Below are 22,002 nucleotides of genomic sequence, written 5' to 3'. Positions count from 1 at the left end.
AATCCTATTCAACTTATTCATAAACAATCTAGAGAAAGGGGTGAGCAGTGAGGTGGCAAAGTTCAAGATAGTCAAGACCAAAGCAGGACTGTGAAGAACTTCAAAAAGATCTTACCAAACTGAGTGACTGGGCAACCAAATGGCAAATGAAATTTAATGTGGATAAGTGTAAAGTAATGCACATTGGAAAAAATAACCCCAACTATACATACAATATGATGGGGGCCAATTTAGCTACGACTATTCAGGAAAGAAATCTTGGAGTTTTCGTGGAAAGTTCTCTGATAATGTCCATGCAGTGTGCAGTGGCAGTCAAAAAAGCAAATAGGATGCTAGGAATTATTTAAAAAGGGATAGAAAATATGACAAAGAATATCTTACTGCCCCTATATAAAACTATAGTATGCCCACATCTTGAATACTGCATACAGATGTGGTCTTCTCACCTCAAAAAAAGATATTTTGGCATTAGAAAAGGTTCAGAAAAGAGCAACTAAAATGACTAGAGGTTTGGATTGGGTCCTATAGGAGGCGAGGCTAAAGAGACTGGGACTTTTCAGTTTAGAAAAGAGGAGACTGAGGGGGGATATGAGAGGTATATAAAATCATGAGTGGTGTGGAGAGGGTGAATAAAGAAAAGTTATTTACTTGTTCCCATAATATAAGAACTAGAGGACAACAAATGAAATTAATGGGGAGCAGGTTTAAAACTAATAAAAGAAAGAAAGTTCTTCACACAGCGCACAGTCAACTGTGGAACTCCTTGCCAGAGGAGGCTGTGAAGGCTAAGACTATAACAGAGTTTAAAAAAGAGCTAGATAAATTCATGGAGGTTAGGTCTATTAGGGCTAGGGCTATTAGCCAGGGAATAAGGAATGGTGTCCCTGGCCTCTGTTTGACAAAGGCTGGAGAAGGATGGCAGGAGAAAAACTGCTTGATCACTGTCTTCGATACACCCCCTCTGGGGCACCTGGAACTGACCACTGTCGGCAGACAGGATACTGGGATAGATGGATCTTTGGTCTGACCCAGTATGGCCATTCTTATGTTCTTAGGAGAGGCTGAAGGATTTGGGCTTATTTAGTCTACAGAAGAGAAGAGTGAGGGGAGAGATGACAGAACAAAAAGTAATGGTCTCAAGTTGCAACGGGGAAGGTCTCGGTTGCCTATTAGGATAAATATTTCACTAGGAGGATGGTGAAGCACTAGAATAGGTTTCCTAGGGAGGTGGAGTAATCTCCATCCTTAAAAACCTCTCAAGTCAGGTTTGATTTCGTTGAGGGTTGGTCCTGCTTTGTGCAGGGTATTGGACTATATGGCCTTCTAAGGTCTCTTCCAATCCTAATCTTCTATGATTCTTGAAATCAAATTATAGTTCCCCCTTTTTTTTAAATGACAGTGAAATGCAATTTGACATGACATGATTACGTATATCTAAACAAACAAGAAAATGTAAGACAACTAACCTCCAATGTTAACATTTTCAACTAGGAACTTGCTTTCATCTGCTCTCTTTCCTGTCCTTGTAGACTGCAAGAGCCAAGCCATGGTGACTGCAGGTAAATTCCACTTCTTTGCTGCTTCATACTTAGAACCATCCGGCTCTTTCACCACTAGGTGAGTGCTGGCAAACATTCCTTTCCTTGGGTTGGCTCTTCTCACAAAGAATTCCTGGACTCTGAAATGAGTGTATATAAATAACCATTCAAAAACGTCATAACTGTTTTTAGCACTGCAGAGCCAATAAAGGTATGGAAGAGTGAGCAGGATTTTAATCCTGCTCAACTATCATAAACAGAACAGATAACTAACTTCAAAAAGCAAGGCTAAATTCTTCCCTCACTTATATCTGTACAACTCCATTAAAGACAATGTGGTGCACATCTGTAACTAGAATGGGATAGTGTTGGCTATAAATTTTTTTAAATTGGTGACAATGCCAAATCCTAAAGCTGAATTTCTAGATCTCAGGTTGAGTGTATATGGCTGGCAACTATAGGAAAAAAAGATTTTACTTGTATAAATAAGCAAATGCTATGAAAATAATTGACCAAGTATGGACAACCACAAATGTTCTTTCCTTACCCCGCTCATCCCCGTACACACCTTTTAAGAGTCATTTTTCAGAGCTGATATTCACTAACGTCATATGCAAATATTTGAACACTTAAATTACATTGTCTCTAGAAAGTATAATGACAAAGAAAGAGAAATAAAGAACTAAATAATACATCACCATGTTTCAACATTTGTTTTCACAAATTAATAAAATTGAAAAGAGAATTTTGAAAATTTAACTCTAAACTGAGTTTTTGCTCTCTTTTTTTCTCTAAATGTGACTAAATACTTGAAAAGCTTTTAGATGGCTGAAAATGAACATTCATATAATAGGCTCCATACCTTGCTCCTAGAAGACCTGCCAAGAATACAAGGGAGTCTCTCTCTGCACCAGTAAACTGACTGAAAGACAGTACACAGTCTTCCAGGGGAGTGCTTCCTTCCATTACTGACACTGGGGTGAAAAGCGGGTTCGACTGAGGGTTTAAAAGGAGCTGCTGTTCTACACACATAATCTTAAAAACAATGAAATAAATGAAATGAGAACCAAGCCAAGAGAAATGAGTAAGAGAAACATTATTTCAGCCATTGTACTACAGCATTTATGGAATCAACAGAAAGACATTCTTTGTCTTTGTGCCTCAAGTACAAAGTAGAACATGCATTACTCTACATGCAATCAGATAAATTACTTTAAAAGATCCGGACAGTTTCAGTCAGACTAATATTAAGAGTCAAGGCTCCTGAATTGTTATTTCTCCAACAACAAATACTGCTTTATAATATTTTAAGCTCAAGATAAGGGTGAACGTAAGTTTTAATTCATAGTTAATTATCTAATAAAGATAAATATCAACTGACAATTAATTCAGGTAATAAGGCCTATCTAGGCCAACATATTTAAATGTTTGACCAGACATACAAAGTAAGCCTGCAATTGCATCACCCAGATACAGCTACAAACATTATTAGAGACACAACTGCTCCCAGCTTTTTCTTCATAATCCAGTTATACAGACATCTAATACAGAATCCTATGTACAAAGTCTTTTTGCCACTCAGAATCTAATTTAATAAAGCAAGAAGAAATAAACGATATAGGTAAAAGATACCTATAAAGAAGAGGTGCATTACAGCACTCTCTAATTTGTTGTACACTAATTAAACAATGTTCTAATGCAAATGCTCTTTTCTAATGAAAATATAGTCATCACTACATTTTTAGTGTTTATATTTCTAAACATTAACGTTTGTTTGTTCAAAGCTTTACAATATCACCTTACCAGCCATGTGTTTGTAACAACATCTCCTACAGTTGATTCCACCTTACATCCCAGTAAAGGAACTACAGCATAGTCTGCAATTGCTCTATTTTGAGGAGATATAACTTTTCCAGCATTCTCCTTTATAATTTCAATAATGCAGGATTTATCCTCTTCACCAAAACCCAGAAGAAGGAACCTCTTTCTGCTGAATAAGCCTTCTTCAACCACTGTAGAAGTCTCTCCCAGTGAATTATGACAGATAGGGGGCTGCTTCACTTCTTGAATGGTAACATGGGTAACATCACTGAAGTTACCAGCTTCTAGCTTTTCAACTTAAAAAAAAAAAAAAATATATCAGCTGATGAAAATTTCGCACGCAGATGATGTAAGGGAGAAAATGAGTTTCAAACGTCTTGTAAGTTATTAATTGAAAACAATGCAGATTTTAGATTCCACTTATACCTCCGTATTAAGCAGTTTGTGTTTACATCTAATTTGTACTGTTTCTTAAGTACAGTAGGTAAATTAATATACAAAGCATATCAAGGTTTTAAAAATGTACGTGCTATGGAATATGAATTGCAACTCCTTTTCATATGATTAACATCAGGTAACTACATTTTCAATAAAAAACAACAAATGATCTGGTAGTACTATATACACTAACAAAACATATAGATGGTATCAGGAGCTTTTGTGGGCACAGCCCACTTCTTCAGATGACCGGTCATCTAAAGAAGTGGGCTGTGCCCACGAAAGCTCCTGATACCATCTATATGTTTCGTTAGTTTATATAGTGCTACCAGACCATTTGTTGGTTTTTTTCTGTGACAGACTAACTTGGCTACCCTCTGAAAATCCCTTACATTTTCAATGTCCATCTTCATCGAGACAACACAAGTTTTTTCCATAAGAACTGTACATAAATTTTATATTTTATTAAGTGCTTGTTCCAGAACTTACTTAGCGTGGAATCATTATTTACATATTGAGATAGCAGGTCATCTTCAATGGCTTTTTGGTGCTGTACAAGGTTCACATCTTCTTTCTTTGAGAAACTATTACTTTTAGGAACAGTTTGCTTAACTCCAGGTTGTTCCAAAACTGGATTTTCTATTGGCTGGTAGTTCAGAGGCAAATACTGCTCCACAGGAAGTAGGTAACCCTTACCAAAGCACTCCAGCAACCATTTTGCTGTCACTGCATGAGGCCTATAAAATAAAATTATTTTTTATATTATACGTACACACGCACACATACACACAGTGGCAAGATATGTTAAATGAGTTAAGGACCATGTGTTTTTCTCTCAAGGCACATCTAGACTACCCGCGGCTTCCGAAAGAAGATATGCAAATTAGGCACAAATTTGCATATCTTCTTCCGATCCCTTGTTTGGAAGAAGCAGTCTAAACAGGGTTTTTCGCACAAAACCCCTGTCTAGACTGTTTTTTCCCCCCAGAAAAAACCTCTTCCGAAAAAGGGATCAAAGATATGCAAATTCATGCCTAATTTGCATATCTTCTTTCAGAAGCTGTGGGTAGTCTAGACGTAAGCGATGTCTAGACTACAAGCCTCTTTCGAAAGAGAGCATCTAAATGCTCTTTCAAAAAAGTACAGTTTGCATTCAATAGCGCCTTTTTTTGAAAGAGTACTTTCGAAAAAAGGTGTTATTCCTCATAAAATAAGGTTTGCCGCGATCGAAAAAACTGCCGCGTTCTTTCAATTTACTTTTGAAAGAACACAGCTGCAGTCTAGACGCAGGGGAAGGTTTTTTTTTTTTTTTTTTTTTTTTAAAGGCCACTTTTTTCGGAAAAACCCTGTAGTCTAGACACACCCGTAACCTCAAACACTGTTCACTCTACATTAAGTACACTTGTGTTTCTGTAAGAAGTTTGTGACACTTATCTGTCTCCAGTTACAACAAAAAAAGTTTGAGTTGCCTCCATACTGAAACCTTAATCTTTGAAATATTAAAAAAATGCTAGAGAGAATGGCTTTTTACACCTATTTTCTATAAGCAATACAACCAAGAAAAATGTAATTTATCACAGATATGGAGGATTTCTAGAACCATCATGTAAGCTTCCCTAATTAACATTTTTTTGTTGTTGAACAGGAGACGACATTTTTCCTTAAAAGTACTGTTCCCAGGAGTATAATGTTGACAAATGACTACAACTTCAAGAGCTTTACAATTTTTATTTCTATGGTATAAACCTGCTGTTTAATTAATACATATTTACAAGAGACAACATGATTACAGATGTGTATTTTAAGCAACATAGCTATCAGAACCTGTGAGTAGTGTTGTTCAAAAACTGCTTCAGTTCATCATCATATTCCCCCACAATAACATGGGTGACATCTTCATTAAGCTGATTAAATCGAATGCCACCACCACAGTTAATAAGCCTTCTCATTTTATCTAACTTCCTGCCACTGAAGCCACAGAGATAAATCTGTAAGAAGAACAAGACATTTTTGGTTGAAGTAATTTAATTTTGATACCATTCATTATCCCACAAAAGAACATACAAACACACAGGCTTTAGGCACTGCAGTTTTTCATAATAAGAAAGTCATTCCCATCCTTAATGCCCATCCTTATGACTTTGTGTTGAACAACTCAACTTCCCACTAACAGCAGAAAATACCAATAAAATATTTTCCATTAAATAAAGTTGCCAATTCCGCTTCCCATTGGAGTTGGATAAGATGCGGAGACACTTTTTCCAATACCTCAAATACATTATGAACAGTCTAGTTTGGTTTATCTTGAAATAAACTATATTTTTGTGCTGGGAGTGGAAATTTATATTTCATTGTAGCAATAACTGCAGGAGACCCAGGCTAACTGCATCCAAAGGATAATTGTTCATTTCAGAACCGTATACTGTTAAACTTACTCTACACCCATCTAATAAGTCATCAGGAGCTTGAAAAGAACTGATATCCAAATTTTCCAAATCATCATCAGGAGGATCCAGCCTGCTGTTCATAGCAGAGCTGCATGCAGTTTCACTAATGCCATTCAAACTGATATTGGAAATGTGGCTGAAATCTGAAAGGGTACGACCTTTAAATAAAGTTAAAAATAAAAAAGGAGGAAATAAATTAGTCTTTCCTGCTGCTTAAACAAATACAAAATTTATGATTGTCAAATATGATTTTACAATGCTTACAAGACAGACAAAACCTGAGAATCAATATACTGCATAGTCTAACCTCTGTTAAAAGATAAGAGTTTTAATTACACCAAAACAGAGATCATACTGAATATTAGCAACAGTGCTTACACTAAGAGATGTGAAAGGTTAATCGGTTAACCATTAAGTCTTTCCCTAATCAGTGAGGCTTACCAGTCCCCGTTAACCAGTGAGAACTGGAGCAGAACCGGTCCATGACGGGCTTGGGTACCCCACAAACAAGGGCTATGCCAACATCTAGAGCAGCCCCTGTCTGCAGCAGGCCCAGGCATCTCGTAAATAGGGGCTGTGCCAGCATCCTAAGTAGGTATGTTAAAATACACTTAAACATGTAACTGCTGAAAATTTCAGTAGTTGCAAGTGGAGGAGGGAGGCAGCTCTCGCCTCCCACCTTCCCTTCCCCTCTCCCCTCCCGCCAGCCCATGCTACTGTGCAGAAGCATGGTGGGTGGGGGAGGCTCCCCAGCAGCCAGTGCATGCTGGGAGCCAGCTTTTAAAGCTAGTTCCCCATGCATACTAGAAGCCCTCATATAACAGTGAAGGTTAACACAGGAGCCCAGGCTCATTGGTTTACCATGTACACCAGTGGTGGGGAAACTTTTCTGGGTAGAGAGCCATTGACCCACAAAAGTATCAGTTTGGGGGGGCTCTACACAAAAGTGAGAAAAAACAAACAAACCCTCACTGACGTGACCCCTGACAGAGAAGGAAAAATCACTCCCCACATTTGCCTCACACATCAGAGCTTAAGCGGGTCCAGCCTAGTAGATTGTGTGTGCTCCAGAGCCATGATGGGACAGTGGAGGGCTGGAGCATCAGCGCAGGCTCCCCAAATGCTAGGGGAGAGCCCTGAGCCTTGGGGACCAGATCCAGACAAGCCAGGGGCATCATTTGGCCTTGAGCCTTAAGTTTCCCACTCCTAATTTACATGATTACAATTTCACACCCCAAGTCTGGAGCTCCCCATCCCATGCAGAAGCTGGGAATGGGAGTTCCAATGGATGAGGGTTGCTCCAGCCAAGCTAAAGTAGTGCCCTACCCCAATCACGCTTAATCAGTTAACTGATTAGACATTAGGTCAGCCTTACATTTAACTGATTAACTGGGATTTTACATCTCTAGTTTATGCAGAACTAATTTTCCTCTGTAGAACTGTCAGCCTTAAGATGAAAGATCAGTTTCTGAAAACCTATTCTGCTCGATAAGATTTGTGGCTACCTATTAAATAAGATGCATGTACATTTGATATGAACATAGGAACCATTGGAGGGCAACAACCAAAAGTAGTCTAAGACAAAAAAAATCTAAATGTGGGTTCTGAGACACACGGACTTAACTTCAAACATGTAAGTAAATCCATGTATTTAAAGTTAAGCATGAGTGTGCAGGATATGGGCCTTATCAAAATTTTGGTGCAGTAGTCAGAGATGGTAGTGGCCCACTCACATGAAATGCTTCCTTTCGCTTAACTGAAATTGTTTCAACTCACTCAGTATACTGATATGTCTTACTTACTGTCAGGTTTGCTGGCTCGGCTAGTAGGAGTTGATGTACTGGGTGTGGTATTTAGCTTCTGTACAGACTCTATTTTATACCTCGCCTCATCCTGGCAGAAGCCATTCTCAATACTGTCAAAAAACCACTGGATGGACACACACTGCACATTCCATTTTTTGGCACATTCATATTTCTGGCCTTTATATAAAAAGACAAATCACAATCAATAAAGGGTAATGCTTTAAAAAGTAACAACTCTGAAAGGATAACAACATATTGCAAAACAAAGACAAAAATTGCATTTGGAAATGGTAATTGACAATATATACTCAAATAGCCCATAGAGGTACTTTTTCTCTATTGCCAAGTGGTAGTTTACAACAAATTCAGTAAAGCTGTATCAAAGTAATTCTGGTTCCTTTGACAGCACTAAGGCTCATGATATAAAAGGTTATTTGTTGATTTTATATTACAGTTTTCAAAATCAAACTTTCATAATCAAATTTGTTTAAAAAGTAGTGTGTTAGATTTGCTAGTGTAAGCACACTAGCCAAATAGTTCTAACACATCCTCACACATTAGGTTCTGTTTTTATCCGTTAGGTTTTCTGTTTTGAAAGCTGCCATGAAATTTTAAATTTTCATCTGAACAACAAGAAGAAATTGATAAAAAGGAACTTCTAGATGTTAGGTACAGGTGAACAGCAAGACAACCAAATAATAATAATCATAGAATCATAGAATAATAGGACTGGAAGGGACCTCGAGAGGTCATCGAGTCCAGCCCCCCGCCCTCAAGGCAGGATCAAGCTCCGTCTACACCATCCCTGACAGATGTCTATCTAACCTGTTCTTAAATATCTCCAGAGAGGGAGATTCCACCACCTCCCTTGGCAATTTATTCCAATATTTGACCACCCTGACAGTTAGGAATTTTTTCCTAATGTCCAATCTAAACCTCCCCTGCTGCACTTTAAGCCCATTACTCCTTGTCCTGTCCTCAGAAACCAGGACAAGGAGTAATGGGCTTATTACAATTACAAGGAGTAATGGGCTTACAATTAATATACTTACCACTTGCAAGATGCTATAAAAATGAGTTTTGTAGTTTATCACTACTTCATTCACTGCAGTGCCAACATTAGCCCCAAGTTCTGAAGTGTAATTTAAATCATGACTTCAGAGTTTAAGCACTATGTATTTTAGATCAACATTTATATTTTAGAGTGTGTCTGTCTGTGAGTACATTTGTTCAAGAACTCCTCCCGCACTGTAAAAGCTAGTGCAACCAAATTTAGTATGCAGTTTCTTCTTCACTAGCCTAAAGAAAGGCCAGGGTTTGGTTGTCCAGGACAACCTGAAGTCCTGGGAAAAGGCCCAGATGGCTGGAGGAGGGGGGACCTGGAGTAGAGAGAACAGGCACCAAATGGGCTGGAGGATGCTTGGGAAAGAACAGATACCTAGGAGGCTGAGGGGGCAGAAGACAGGAGGAGAGACAACAGGCCCCTGGCAGGCGGAGGGGGTCTGGGAGAGAACACGACCCTGCTATGTGGGGAGGACCTCCCACCCTGAGCCCCTTCTTACCCCCCCAAACCCCCCTCCCCACACACCCACCCACCCACCCCAAGGCTCTGCCTTGAAGGACCAGGACAATACCTGGTAAGTCTTGCTAGTTTTATATAAAAGCGAATGCTCACTGATTTTCACATATCTAAAATATAAAGCAACTGACAGCTAACAAGTCACCTTTTGATCATGTTATCAAGGATACATTTAAATTGTGACACCAAAGTTGCAAAATATGAAAGGCTGAAACCTATGAAACCTTTTAATTAATATGATTGCATTGAGTACAGAAAATTAAACTGTCCTAAATTTAAAAAAAAAATCAAATCGGGCACTCAGCATTAGCACATTCTGTCATGTTGCAATCACATTTTAAGTCTTACTTGGCGCACCAATTTCTGACTAATATGTTTTGGAAATGTCTATACAGGAATTTATAGAACTTTTATCATTCTGGTATCTGAGCACTTGAGGAATACATTCAGACCCAGTGGAAAAAAAAAATGCCTCACATTGTTCTGCAAAGCTCACACTTTCACTGAAGGAGTTATGACAAGTCCTTTGGCCAGAGACAAAATTGCCGTAATAAGATCCCGTGGCTTCAAAAGAGGAAAAGAGGAACCACAAAATAATTTTATGGGAAACATAAGGAAGAAATTTTAAAATTGTATCCAATATGTCACCATCAAAACTAAAAAGAACAAAGTAGTGCTTTAATTTTATTTCAGTAAGAGGAAATTAAAATTTTCCTCATTAAAATTTCTGATCTTAAAGTTTGTTTAGTAATTGAATTAATATTACCATTAAATTTCCTAAGTCTCCTAATTTCACCAAAATTTAGTTTTGATTAAATTTGTCCTTTTCTGTAGGTCTGTCCCCATCCCTCCTTCAATAGTGTTTGTGTCTCTGCTTTTGTGTACTTCTTTTCTACTTTTCCGCCTTCCCTTAAGAAGGCTATGTATCCTGCATATGCCCCAATTCTCCAACTCTTATACACATGCTTAGCTTTATGCATAAGTTGTCCCATCAAATTAAAGTTGACTAAAGAATATCTACTTTACAGTTCTACCTTTTGGCTCTTGAACAATGAGGTGAGTGCACTCATTCATCTTGAGCTGCCCTGTATATTGACCACCATGCTCAACAGCGAGACGCTGGACCTCCTTCCTGTCCACACTGCTTAAGCCAGTCACACAGATTGTACAGCCACGAAACAAAGGACACATGAAATCTTCCATGTTTATATCTGCGTATCTAATCATACTGCAGGGCGAAAGAAAGAAGGAAAAAATCTTATTTTCTAACAACTCCAATGGAATAAATATAGTCTAGAATTAGTACAAGATTTATTATTTCCTAATACAAAACGTGGTTCTTTTACCTTTGTTGCGACTTCTCCCACAATGTTTTTACCCAAGTGGGAAGCAAAATGGGTTTCTTCAGAGTAGCAGCCACTAAATATTTCTTGCTGCCAACTTCTCCAGCTATAAGATGAGTTACTGATGCATTGAGATCTCTGTACACACGGCCACCCATCATCTGTACATACCTATGAACTTCTTCCTAAAGAGGGAAAAAAAAGGCAAATTAAGCTGAAGTAGTCAACCAACAAAACACATATTTGAAAATTGATTATTTAAAATAATTACTCCGTGTCCTCTAATTTTTCTTGTAACTTAATTTTATGACAGTTTTAAAACAGAAAAAATATCTTATGCTAGCATGGAAATGAACATTTTTGAAGGAATCCTTTTAAAAATTGTAAAATAGTGAATACTGGGGGATTGAACCCTCAAGAATACATTTGCAATCCAGATTAAATAAGAAAAAATACCTGTGTTCTGTTTACTACCCAGGAATACACATTATAAGACATTATTAGATAAAATCAATCATATAAGAGAAAAGGTTGTCAAACTTTTATTAAGAGTAAATTCAGAGTGTATAAAAGGGTTAAAAATGAGTAATAGATGATAGAAGCATCATAACAGACATGAGTGCCACATGTTATACATGACTATAAGCACCTCAATGGAAGTTGTAATAGGTGTTTAATACACTTAACGTGGACTCTAATAATTAACTAGCTATTTAAACATCTATTCATAATTTATTAAGATTTATAAGTGGTACCTTAATATAAATTGTGAACCAAATATTCAATATTTAACACAAATTCAGAGTAGCCTAAGTATTAAGTCTTTAATTATAGTCTGAGATAAACAGCAATACATCATATATCTGTCGCATCTTAACTGTAAACTAGCTGGACAATCCATCTAGAACTCACGTCAGTTCATGACTGTGGCAAATTATAAATTATTCAATAGTTTTCTATGCTCCCTTTAAGCAACCAATGAAGTATTTTTTCTGAGTTCTACTTGTATAACACAGATCTGAGGTGTCTCCTTATCTCTTTGATACTGTCATTCTTTAAAGACAGTAGTTAATTAAGGAAAAAGCTAAATGCATCCAACCACTCAACATAAAACTACAGGGCTATGTCTAGACTGGCATGATTTTCCCCAAATGCTTTTAATGGAAAAGTTTTCCATTAAAAGCATTTGTGGAAAAGAGCATCTAGATTGGCACGGACGCTTTTCCGCAAAAGCACTTTGGCACGGACGCTTTTCCGCAAAATCTAGACGCGCTTTTGTGCAAAAAAGCCTCGATTGCCATTTTAGCCATCGGGGCTTTTTTGCACAAAACATTACTGTGCTGTCTACACTGGCTCTCTTGCGCAAATGATTTGCGCAAGAGGGCTTTTGCCCGAACGGGAGCAGCATAGTATTTCCGCAAGAACACTGACAATCTTACATGAGATCGTCAGTGTTCTTGCGGAAATTCAAGCGGCCACTGTAAACAGCTGGCAAGTTTTTCCACAAAAGCAGCTGATTTTGCGGAAAAACCGTCCGGTCTAGACACAGCTCAGATGTTTATTCTAGTCCAAAAGATTAAAATGGGAACTTTAACTCATTCAAAAGGACAAAATCATTCAGAATGAAAAAAAATAAAGCTCAGTCATTATTTCAACTTTCTTTTTTTTTGCCCACTAATTTAAAAAAATCTCTCTCTCCACCCGCATATTATATACATTTGAATTGCGATCCTGACTCCTAAAGGTTTTCTGTAATTATAAAATGCCTTTACAAAGAATCAATCAATAATGGTATTAATACTGTATCTAAAAGAACGTCACAAAAATGTAGCTTAACAATTACTCTTCCATTATATTTTGTAATGCATTACCCTAGTTTCCTTTTCAAGACTAGTACAGGATATTGTTATATCTGCCATCGCCATATTATGAACAGGATATTCGGCTTTTGGGACACATCGCTGGTGCTGCATACAAAATATGACTACCTGTGGTCCAACAATTCTACAACCAAGCTGTAACAAAAAACAAAACAAAAAGAATGAAGAGGATTAACACAGAAGGGTGATATTTTTCTCACAAAAATGAACTTGTCAAAAAAAAAATACACACACACCACACACACACCCCACAAAAACCCAAAAACCCATTTTGGGGAAAATCCTACTTTCCATTCCAACACAAAAGTTAAAAGTGACCTCCTAGCTGGGTGGGGATTCCTCAAACATAGGGACCTCATGTGGCAGAGAGCCTAGATAACAGAGGCAATGTCTTTGCATACCGTTGACCTGTAGCTATCCTATTCTTTGCTACTACAGGTCAGACCTCCTTGGTCTGTCTCCCTCAAGACCTGACCAGTCCTGGATGAGAGATTTTGCCAGACCAGCAAAGATCATACCTGGTCCCCCTACTACAGTCCTCTCTCCCCCAGAGCTGGACCAACCACAGACATGTCCTGCCAACTCCTGCCCTCCCCCTTGCCTGCCATGCTGAGAAGCCCTGCCGAGAAGTCCCACTGCAGCATGCCAGGCTCCCATCCCTGCCAAGTAGGCCCACTGCAGCATACTGGGCACCCACCTCCTCCAGATAGCCCAGCTGGAGCATGCTGGGAAGACTAGCTGAATAGCCCTGCTGCAGCACGCCTGGCTGCAGGGATCTAGGCTCCTTGCCCTGCTAGCAGTTCACCCTCAGCAACCTGCAACCCTGCCAGTCCACAGGATTCCTAGACACCAGCCCTCTACCAGAACTCTCTGGTCCTGGAACATCTGTGGTCCTGCCAGATTACGGATGTTGCCGGACCAAAGAGTCCTCAATTAGAGTTTCAATCTATACAACATATCGCTGAAACTTTGCCATTTTTCCAGGTTGCTCTACAACTGGGAGAAACAAAAAAAGGTGATATAAAGCCACCTTTGCTGACTCCCACAGGTCCTACAGAAGGAGAGGGAAGTGCGACTGAATAAATGGATCCCTTATCTTGCTTTTCCTTTTATTCTATTCCCACGCTTTGTTATGTTTCCACTGAAACTCTGTTTAACAGCATACAGAATTTACATATATTCACTGTGTACATTGTAAACTAGGATATGGAATTCAGAAAGAGAAAATGAGTCATATCATAGATATAATCATTCCTTAGAAAGAAATAGGCCACTTGTAAGTAATATAGTACGTAGCAAACCTTTTTGAGATGACTAAAAACAATGCCACTAAAAGGGTCACAGATGTAAAGGGATTTGTCATTTTCTTTTATATTGAGTGCTGGTGCTTCTTCAACAATCTGAAGATATTCTTCGGATTGAAATTCTTTTATGGACTGCAAGAAAACATGGAACAATATACTTAACTTAAATTCAAAGATAAAACAGTTAAGATAAATCTACCTATGGCAATTGCAAAACATATACAGTTGAAATTACTTACAGCAAAATTACTACAGAAGAATCTACTTGCAGTGCAACTAAACAAAAATATAATATTATTTCAATCCACTGCAATGTACAGGGTACACATTTTCATGTATTGGACATTATCTTGCAAGATGATGAGAACCTTCTAATTCCCACTGACTTCTCAGGGGAGAAATGACTTAGCACCCTCTTCAGTACTAGCACGGAAGAGGGACCTGAACCCTCAAGATTGCACCTCATTCTGTTCTGGGACCTGCTGAATGCCTTCTACAATCACTGATCCCAATCATTCAAATACTAGCTATCAAAGCACAGCATTCAATAAGTTAATTCAAATCTTGCAGGACAATTTGTTCCTGGAGGAAGTCAAGGTTCTTAATTAAGTTACGGATGTCACCAGTTAACATCAGCAGCAGCCTGGCTAAGTGGAAGTAGCCCCCACCCAATATAGGCAGAGGCCTGCTCCAGCCCTGCTGGTTCCACTGTGCCATGCCATGAGCTGGGGGCACTCTAGCCTGGCCAGGCCCGCCAGGCTGTGGGCGAAGAAGAGGGGCATGCCAGCTCACAAGATCCCTGTTAATCAGGGAAATGTAACATTTAACCAGTTAACAGATTACACCGGATTTTAATTTGAATCGATCTTCAAATTATTTCAAAATACATCTCACAGTAGTAAGGGCCATGCCAGGCAGTGACTGTCTCCAGTACTAGGACCAAAGTACTGAGTGCTTCAGCACCTTTCCAGAGGCACACAGCTCCTTAGAGAACTGGTTTCAAAACAATGATTTCACCATATGACTTTTTCACTGTATTAAGTGGAACTAATCCACTGTAATTAGTAAAAAAAAAAAAAAACTGAAGTACATAACAGAAAATATTGATCCTTGCTGTAGAAAGTTAAACAAGGCAACTGTATTATCTAAATTAATATCTAATATTGCATCTGAGAGAAACAATGCAGTTATTTACAGATAAATATAGTAAAACTAAATATGAAAGTAATTAGAAAGAAAAGTAAATTCAGGAAAACAGCTAACAGTGGTACCAAAAGTTCTTACCTCAAGAGCTTTAAAAAAATATTCAGAGTTGCCAGAAGACTTTATAAATTTAACAAAAAATGGCTCCTTGTCACTTTTCATCCTTTAACAAATGGATGAAGCAAAATAAGCTTTGAAGTATTATTTTTCATAATAACTGTTATGTATTCAAGACTTGTATTAACGAGATGTTCCTAACTTATTTTTCCACATAAATTGTTTTTTTTCTGAATTTCTTGAACAAATGTATCCAAGCATTAAAAATCTATTCCCTGTAAATGTCAGTGCTACTAATTTGCTCATATATTGCCCCTTATAACTGTTGTACATAGGTTATCACACTTCATTGCACCATGACCCCTTTTTACAAACATTACTACCTGACCCGAGAAGACCGAGCCTGCTCCAAACCCTGCTGCCCTAGGCTGGGAAGGAGAGGAGCAAAGGCAAAGTCTGAGCCCCACTGCCACGGGGGAGAGTGTGGGGGCGAGGGGGGACAATGCTGAAACATAGGTAGGAGGCCTGTCATCTGAACTCCACTATCTAAGGCTGAAACCCTGGGTCATGACACTGCACATGGGAGACAGGGGTTGGGTGTTGGCCTCTGTCCCCAGCAAGTCTAATGCCAGCCCTAGCAACCCCATTAAAACAAAGTCCCAACCCACAGTTTGAGAACCGCTGCTGCAGTATGTAGATGCTCAACACATCTCAGAGATCACTCTCTCTGATGCAGAAATAGAGCAGGGGTGAAGATTAGGTAACCTCTTGACTTACTCCTCCAACCCTTTACTACCTGGAGAATTTGCTGGACCTATAAGGAAGGACACAAGTGTTTCTTGAAAATTTGGTGCTTAGGTGGCTGCTCAGGAGAGCTTCAAATACCAGCCTGCAGCAGGGCGCCAACAGCCAGGTTTTTGTTTCTACTAGTGGACACATTGGCACGTGTCTCGGTGCACATAAAACATTTATTCCACACATGGATGGGGGAAAAAAATCCGCACTCGGGTGGAAAAGATTAGCGGGGGCGCTGCTAAGCACCGCGCCTTGCACAAGAGCGCGGGGGAACAGGCTGAGACTCACGGCTCCGTAGGCAGCTCTGCTCAGCGGCAAGCCCGGGCTGCACGTTCCCGGGGTCTCCCTTATCGGTCTGACACGGGGCTCCCCCGCCCAACCAGGAACACCCCGCCCGCCGCCGCCGCCTCCCCCCGCCCCAGCGGCCAACGCCGCTTGCCCCGCCGGCTCCACCCCTCACCACAGCCGGGGGGCGGGGGCGCCGCAGGGACCTGGGGAGTCGCGCGCCTCTCCCCGCGCGTCACCGTCACGAGCCCCCCCCCACCCGCGCGGGCAACAGCCACTCGCGCCGTCGCGGATCTGTCACCTCGGCCCCTCCCGCCGGGCTGCGCCGCGTCCTCCCGCTGCTCAGGGACCCCCTCACCAGCCCTGCCCGTGGAAGGAGCCGAGTCGGCCGGGTTTGCTCCCCCCCAGCCTAGGGGAGCCCGGAGGGGTCAGCGCGGGGCGAGGTTACGGATGCTGCGGCCTCGCTCCCACAGGGAACCCAAGATTGGCGGGAAGACCACCAGACCCACACTGCGCAGGCGCGGGCTCATCTCTGTCACGTGACCAAGACGGGAGGCCCGGCCCACCTCTTAAAGGCGCTGCGAGCGGCGCGTTCTAAGTGGATCCGGCAACGGCAGTTCTGCTGTTGGCTGCTTGGTCTTCTTCCGCCGCCGGCGTCACCAACTTGCGCCTGACTCAGCCGCGCGACGCTGCGTCCCTGCGCGTTCTGCGCCCGCCCCGCCCTGGGCAGCGCCAGGGGCTGTAGGGGCCGCTTGGGGGGGGCGCGTGCGCGTGTCAACGCCTGACGGTGCCCCCCTCCCCCCGGCTGCCGCACGCCCCTTGGGACTGGAGGTGGCGGGGGGGGGGGGGCTCACCCCGCCCTCACTCTGCCGCTAGCGCGCGGGTCTTTCCTTAGTGGCCCTGGCCCGACACAGCGCGCGGGCTCTTGTGCGGCGGGGGGGTGAACTGGGCAGCCTGGGCGCTACAAGGCGACTCTCCTGAGCCCCGCCCTGGGTGAATGTGGGGGCGGGGTCTGCGCTGGTTCCAGTCCCCGCGGAGATGCAGCGTCCGGTCCTCGTTTCCCTCCCCAGCAGAGGGCGCTGCAGCTACACCAGGGCTTCCAAACGTAAGTGCGGTGAGAGCCAGGTTCCCCTGTAAGCGCTGCGGCCAGGTGTTTAGAGCCCTGCCGCTCTTTCAGGAGACCACACGTGGTGGGAAGCTGTGGCAGCCACAGGAGGGCCAACTCAATTCCTCCCCAGCCCACCCTCAACTTGCTGCAGCCAGGGTCACCTGGCACCAGCCTGGCCCTGTCAGGTGGGGTGGCCCGGCCTGACTCTGCCCCCCGGGGTGGCCCAACCCTGGACCTGATCCTGGGGCAGCAGCCTGTCCCCAACCCCAAACTTGCCATGGTCTAGAGCAGTGGTCTCCAACCTTTTTACACCCAAGATCACTTTTTAAATCTCAGAACAGGTGAAGATCTACTGCCCCGCCCCTTCCTTGAAGCCCCACCCTCTCTATTCTCCTCCTGTCCATCACTTGCTATCCTCAGCCCTTACTTACACGCTCTGATAAACAGTTTATTTTTAAATTATGTGATATATAAAATTAAAATAATGTATTTATAGTTATGAAATAAATGGTCTGTTTTTTATTCATGCTATTTAAATCTAAAATGAAGCATTTATAATTATACATTTTGGCTGTGTCTAGACTGGCAAGTTTTTCTGCAAAATCGCATGATTTTGCGGAAAAAGTTGCCAGCTGTCTACACTGGCCGCTTGAATTTCCGGAAAAGCACTGATGATCTCATGTAAGATCATCAGTGCTTTTCCGGAAATACTATGCTGCTCCCGTTCGGGCAAAAGTTTTCCGAAAGACTTTTGTGCAAAAGGGCCAGTGTAGACAGCACAGTACTGTTTTCCGCAAAAAAGCCCCGATCGCGAAAATGGCGATCAGGGTTTTTTTGTGGGAAACCGTGTCTAGATTGGCCATGGACACTTTTCCGCAAAAAGCCAAAGTCGGGAAGCCGACACTACCTCCATTTTCACTTGAGATAGGTAGTGGGGCTTTTCGGGGGTAGGAGGGAAATGGGGGTGGGGCGGACAGGATGCCTCACGATTGACTGGTCAATTGCAATCGACCTGTTGGTGACCATGGGCCTAGAGCTACTACTTTGGGGAGACAGGCTGTTTCCCCAGTCCAGGTGCTTCTGTAAGGCGAGAGAGCTGGGAGTGTCCTCTCTCCTTGCAGTAACCTTAGGTTAGGTCTACGCTCGCGGCTTCTCGCGCAAGTACGGCCATTCTTGCGCAAGAATTTGCAGAGTGTCCACACTGCCCACCCGATCTTGGGCAAGGAAATTTACAGTATGGCGTGGTAAGAGAGGGTTCCTTGCGCAAGAGTTAGGCTCTTTTTTTAACAGGTGTAAACCCTCTTGCGCAGGAGCTCTTGCGCAAGAGGACAGTGTGGATGCTCGGCAGGGATTTCTTGCACAAGAAAGCCCTATGGCTAAAATGGCCCTCAGAGCTTTCTTGTGCAAGAGAGCGTCCACACTACCATGGGAGCTCTTGTGCAAAAGCACACCACGCACATGGCAGTGTGGATGTTTTCTTGCGCAAGAAGCTGCCTGTGTAGACATAGCCTTGGAGAATGGTCCTTCACCCCAAACTCCTAGGCTGTGTCTACATTGGCGCTATCTTGTGCCAAAGCGGCTGCTTTTGCGCAGAAACATGCTGCCTTTCTACCCTAGTGGTGAGTTCTTGCACAAGTACACTGACATTCTAATGTGTGAAATCAGTGCTTCTTGCGCAAGAACTATGATGCTCCTGCTCAGGAATAAGCCCTCTTGCACAACTGTTCTTGCGCAAGAGGCCAGTGCAGACAGGCCATCGGAGCTTTCTTGCGCAAGAGAGCATCTACATTGGCACGGATGCTCTTGTGCAAAGGCACATGCCAGAGTAAACGCTCTCTTGCGCAAATACTTTAACACAAGAACTCTTTTGTTAAAGAGTATTTGCACAAGATCATGCCAATGTAGACGTAGCCCCACTGAACCTTGTCCCAATTCAAAGAATGTTAAGAGGCAGATAATTGACTAATTATGTACTCTATACAATTTGTATTGAGCGATTAGTTGATAAGGGCAGTTCCTATTGCATTTAAAAAGCAGAGCTGCAGCAGGAGTAGGTCCAGGACCTGGTGCGAGCTGGGACTCAGCAGTCCTAGCTTGTACTGGATCCTGGACCGCTGCGCCTTTGCCTCCCCTTTCCTCCACCTTACATTGTGGAGGCAATGCTGTGGAGAACTGGCTTTTAAGCTGATTCCCCCCAGCACTGGCTCCTGCTTCCGCCCCCCCTCCCCCCGCCCTTGCCTCTGATAGAGAGTCAGCAAGGGGAGGGAGAAGCAAGTAATCGAGTAGTGACTCCACTAGCCACTTAGTCCCTATCCACCCCTAGCCTGTATGCCTGTCTGGAGTCCTTACACCTTTGCACCCCAACCCTTTATCCCAGCCCTATACTGCTCATTCCTGGCCCCACCCCAGATCCTGCACCCCCAGCCAGAGCCTTTCACCCCAATCCTCTGTCCCACAGCTGAGTCCCCTCCCGTACAATGAACCTTTATCCCCATCCACCACCACATGAATTTTGTTATGTGCACCAATATAAAGTTGATGGATAAAACATCACGGCTACGTCTAGACTGGCATGATTTTCCGGAAATGCTTTTAACGGAAAAGTTTTCCGTTAAAAGCATTTTCGGAACAGAGCACTTTTTTGTGGAAAAGCATCCGTGGCCAATCTAGACACGCTTTTCTGCAAAAAAAACCCTGATCGCCATTTTCGCAATCAGGGCTTTTTTGCGGAAAACAAATCTCTGCTGTCTACACTGGCCTTTTTGCGCAAAAGTTTTTCAGAAAAAGACTTTAGCCCGAATGGGAGCAGCATAGTAGTTCCAGCAAAAGCATTGACAATCTTACATGAGATTGTCAGTGCTTTTGCGGAAATTCAAGCGGCCAGTGTAGACAGCTGGTAAGTTTTTCCGGAAAAGTAACTGCTTTTACGGAAAAAGTGGCCAGTCTAGACACAGCCCACCTCCATATTGATAAGTATAACAAAATTCTGCCTAAAGATGGAAAAATTAGAGGCAACACTGATTGAGATGCCCTCATGACAATAAACCTTGCTACACAACCACAGGAAGGGGGGGGCAGTACATGAGTCCTTCTGCCATAGGGTGGGTACGGTGGGGAGGAGGGAGGCAATGCTAGAGCCCCATGGGTGTTATGTAAGGAGGGTAATGCATAGCCACAAAGGCTTCAGTACCCAGCAGGTGGCCTGTAATTTGAGGCACCCTGCACACAGTGCTGAACCCCTTGGGCTTTGGCCTCAGATACTGAGACTTGGAATCCAGCCATGGGCCACAGGTAAGCCTAATAACAGCCTCTGGCAGATCCATTAAAATAGTCACAACCCACTTTGGGTCACAATTAATAGTTTGAGAATTGCTGGAGTAGATGATGTGTTGCATTTGTATGGTTTATTAGGGCTCCTTCATGCTTCATGAACTATCTAAAGCACCTCTGAATTGTTACAGTTGGTTGGATGGCAGTAGCCAGACAGTTCAGCTGTGAGAAAATACTTTATCAGCAATAGCAAGGCAAGCCCCTACTTTTATAATATGCTGTGCAATCTGTACATGCAATGCCAACAAGCTCATTTTTGTAAAAGGTGTCCTATGTTCCTAGCTTCCAGTCTCTTTGGTGCTCACCTGAGTACTGCCATCCTCCTTTGGCTTGGCTGGAGGCAATGTGAGGCTCCTCAGACAGCAGTGCTAGACTTATGGGAGGAAATGCTTGGTTTTTAAATATTTTTTAACTATTAAGAATTGTATACCCTTTTAACAGGGTTGATTTAAGAAGACAAAACAAAGTGGCCACATGGTGGCATTATAAACTAAAAAGTTGGAATGACTAAGACCTAGGCTAAAGTAACAATTGCAATTAGAACCTACAGCTCATGCTCCCTACAATGGAAAGATACAAAAAGCTGTATAAGATAGCAAGTTACCCTTGATTTCAGCCAGAAGGAATAGAAGATATTTTAAAGAAAAGTTTAGAGTGATTCCTTTTATTAACATCTAGGGTTAGTTCTGTTTAGAAGGTCTTATGTAGTGGTCACACTTCTACATGACTGAGGGACTGATCTTGTGAAGAATTTTTAGTATGCTCAACTTCCACAAAGACAATTCAGCATGAAGCAGAATAGAATCTTTAATTAGTGAGGAGCTATTAAGTCTAAGTGAATTGTGTGTCTTGGATGCTCAAACTGTAATTATATTTGATATGTGGGAAAGTGTTTGTCACAATGTCTGACAATCTTCCTGTGCAGATGATCTCACATAGCAGAGGGCTCTTTAAGCTAGCAGACAAAAGTTTATGATCCACTGCCTAGAAGCTTATCATCACTATTGATCTGATGGTGGAATGGATTTGATCTAGTACTGAAAGACTCTATCCAGTTACTAATGCTTGG

General features: G+C 42.1%; 1 protein-coding gene across 5 annotated transcripts in view; it reads right to left on the bottom strand.

Moving 5' to 3' along the window:
* TOPBP1 (DNA topoisomerase II binding protein 1) overlaps nt 1–17,192 on the bottom strand; it is a 50,283-nt gene extending 33,091 nt beyond the window's left edge. For 2 of the 5 annotated variants that reach the window (XM_075921901.1, XM_075921904.1), the window contains exons 1-13: nt 16,797–16,998; nt 15,440–15,521; nt 14,153–14,287; nt 12,843–12,986; nt 10,975–11,156; nt 10,663–10,856; nt 8,047–8,226; nt 6,233–6,402; nt 5,622–5,785; nt 4,287–4,534; nt 3,342–3,655; nt 2,401–2,573; nt 1,467–1,678 (exon numbers count right to left, since the gene is read on the bottom strand). In XM_075921901.1, coding sequence (XP_075778016.1) covers nt 1,467–1,678; nt 2,401–2,573; nt 3,342–3,655; nt 4,287–4,534; nt 5,622–5,785; nt 6,233–6,402; nt 8,047–8,226; nt 10,663–10,856; nt 10,975–11,156; nt 12,843–12,986; nt 14,153–14,287; nt 15,440–15,520 — 2,197 coding nt within the window. In that variant the 5' untranslated portion in view covers nt 15,521; nt 16,797–16,998. Of the gene's footprint in view, nt 1–1,466; nt 1,679–2,400; nt 2,574–3,341; nt 3,656–4,286; nt 4,535–5,621; nt 5,786–6,232; nt 6,403–8,046; nt 8,227–10,662; nt 10,857–10,974; nt 11,157–12,842; nt 12,987–14,152; nt 14,288–15,439; nt 15,522–16,498; nt 16,522–16,796; nt 16,999–17,061 lie in introns of those variants that run through there. The other 3 variants (XM_075921903.1, XM_075921902.1, XM_025189697.2) reach the window with 3 other exon arrangements.
* Nucleotides 17,193–22,002: the final 4,810 nt, after the last annotated feature.

This window comes from Pelodiscus sinensis, chromosome 2, assembly GCF_049634645.1.
Source record: "Pelodiscus sinensis isolate JC-2024 chromosome 2, ASM4963464v1, whole genome shotgun sequence".
Taxonomy (NCBI): Eukaryota; Metazoa; Chordata; order Testudines; family Trionychidae; genus Pelodiscus; species Pelodiscus sinensis.
Note: the sequence above shows the minus strand (reverse complement) of the source record. Positions and strands in the feature narration are given on the sequence as shown.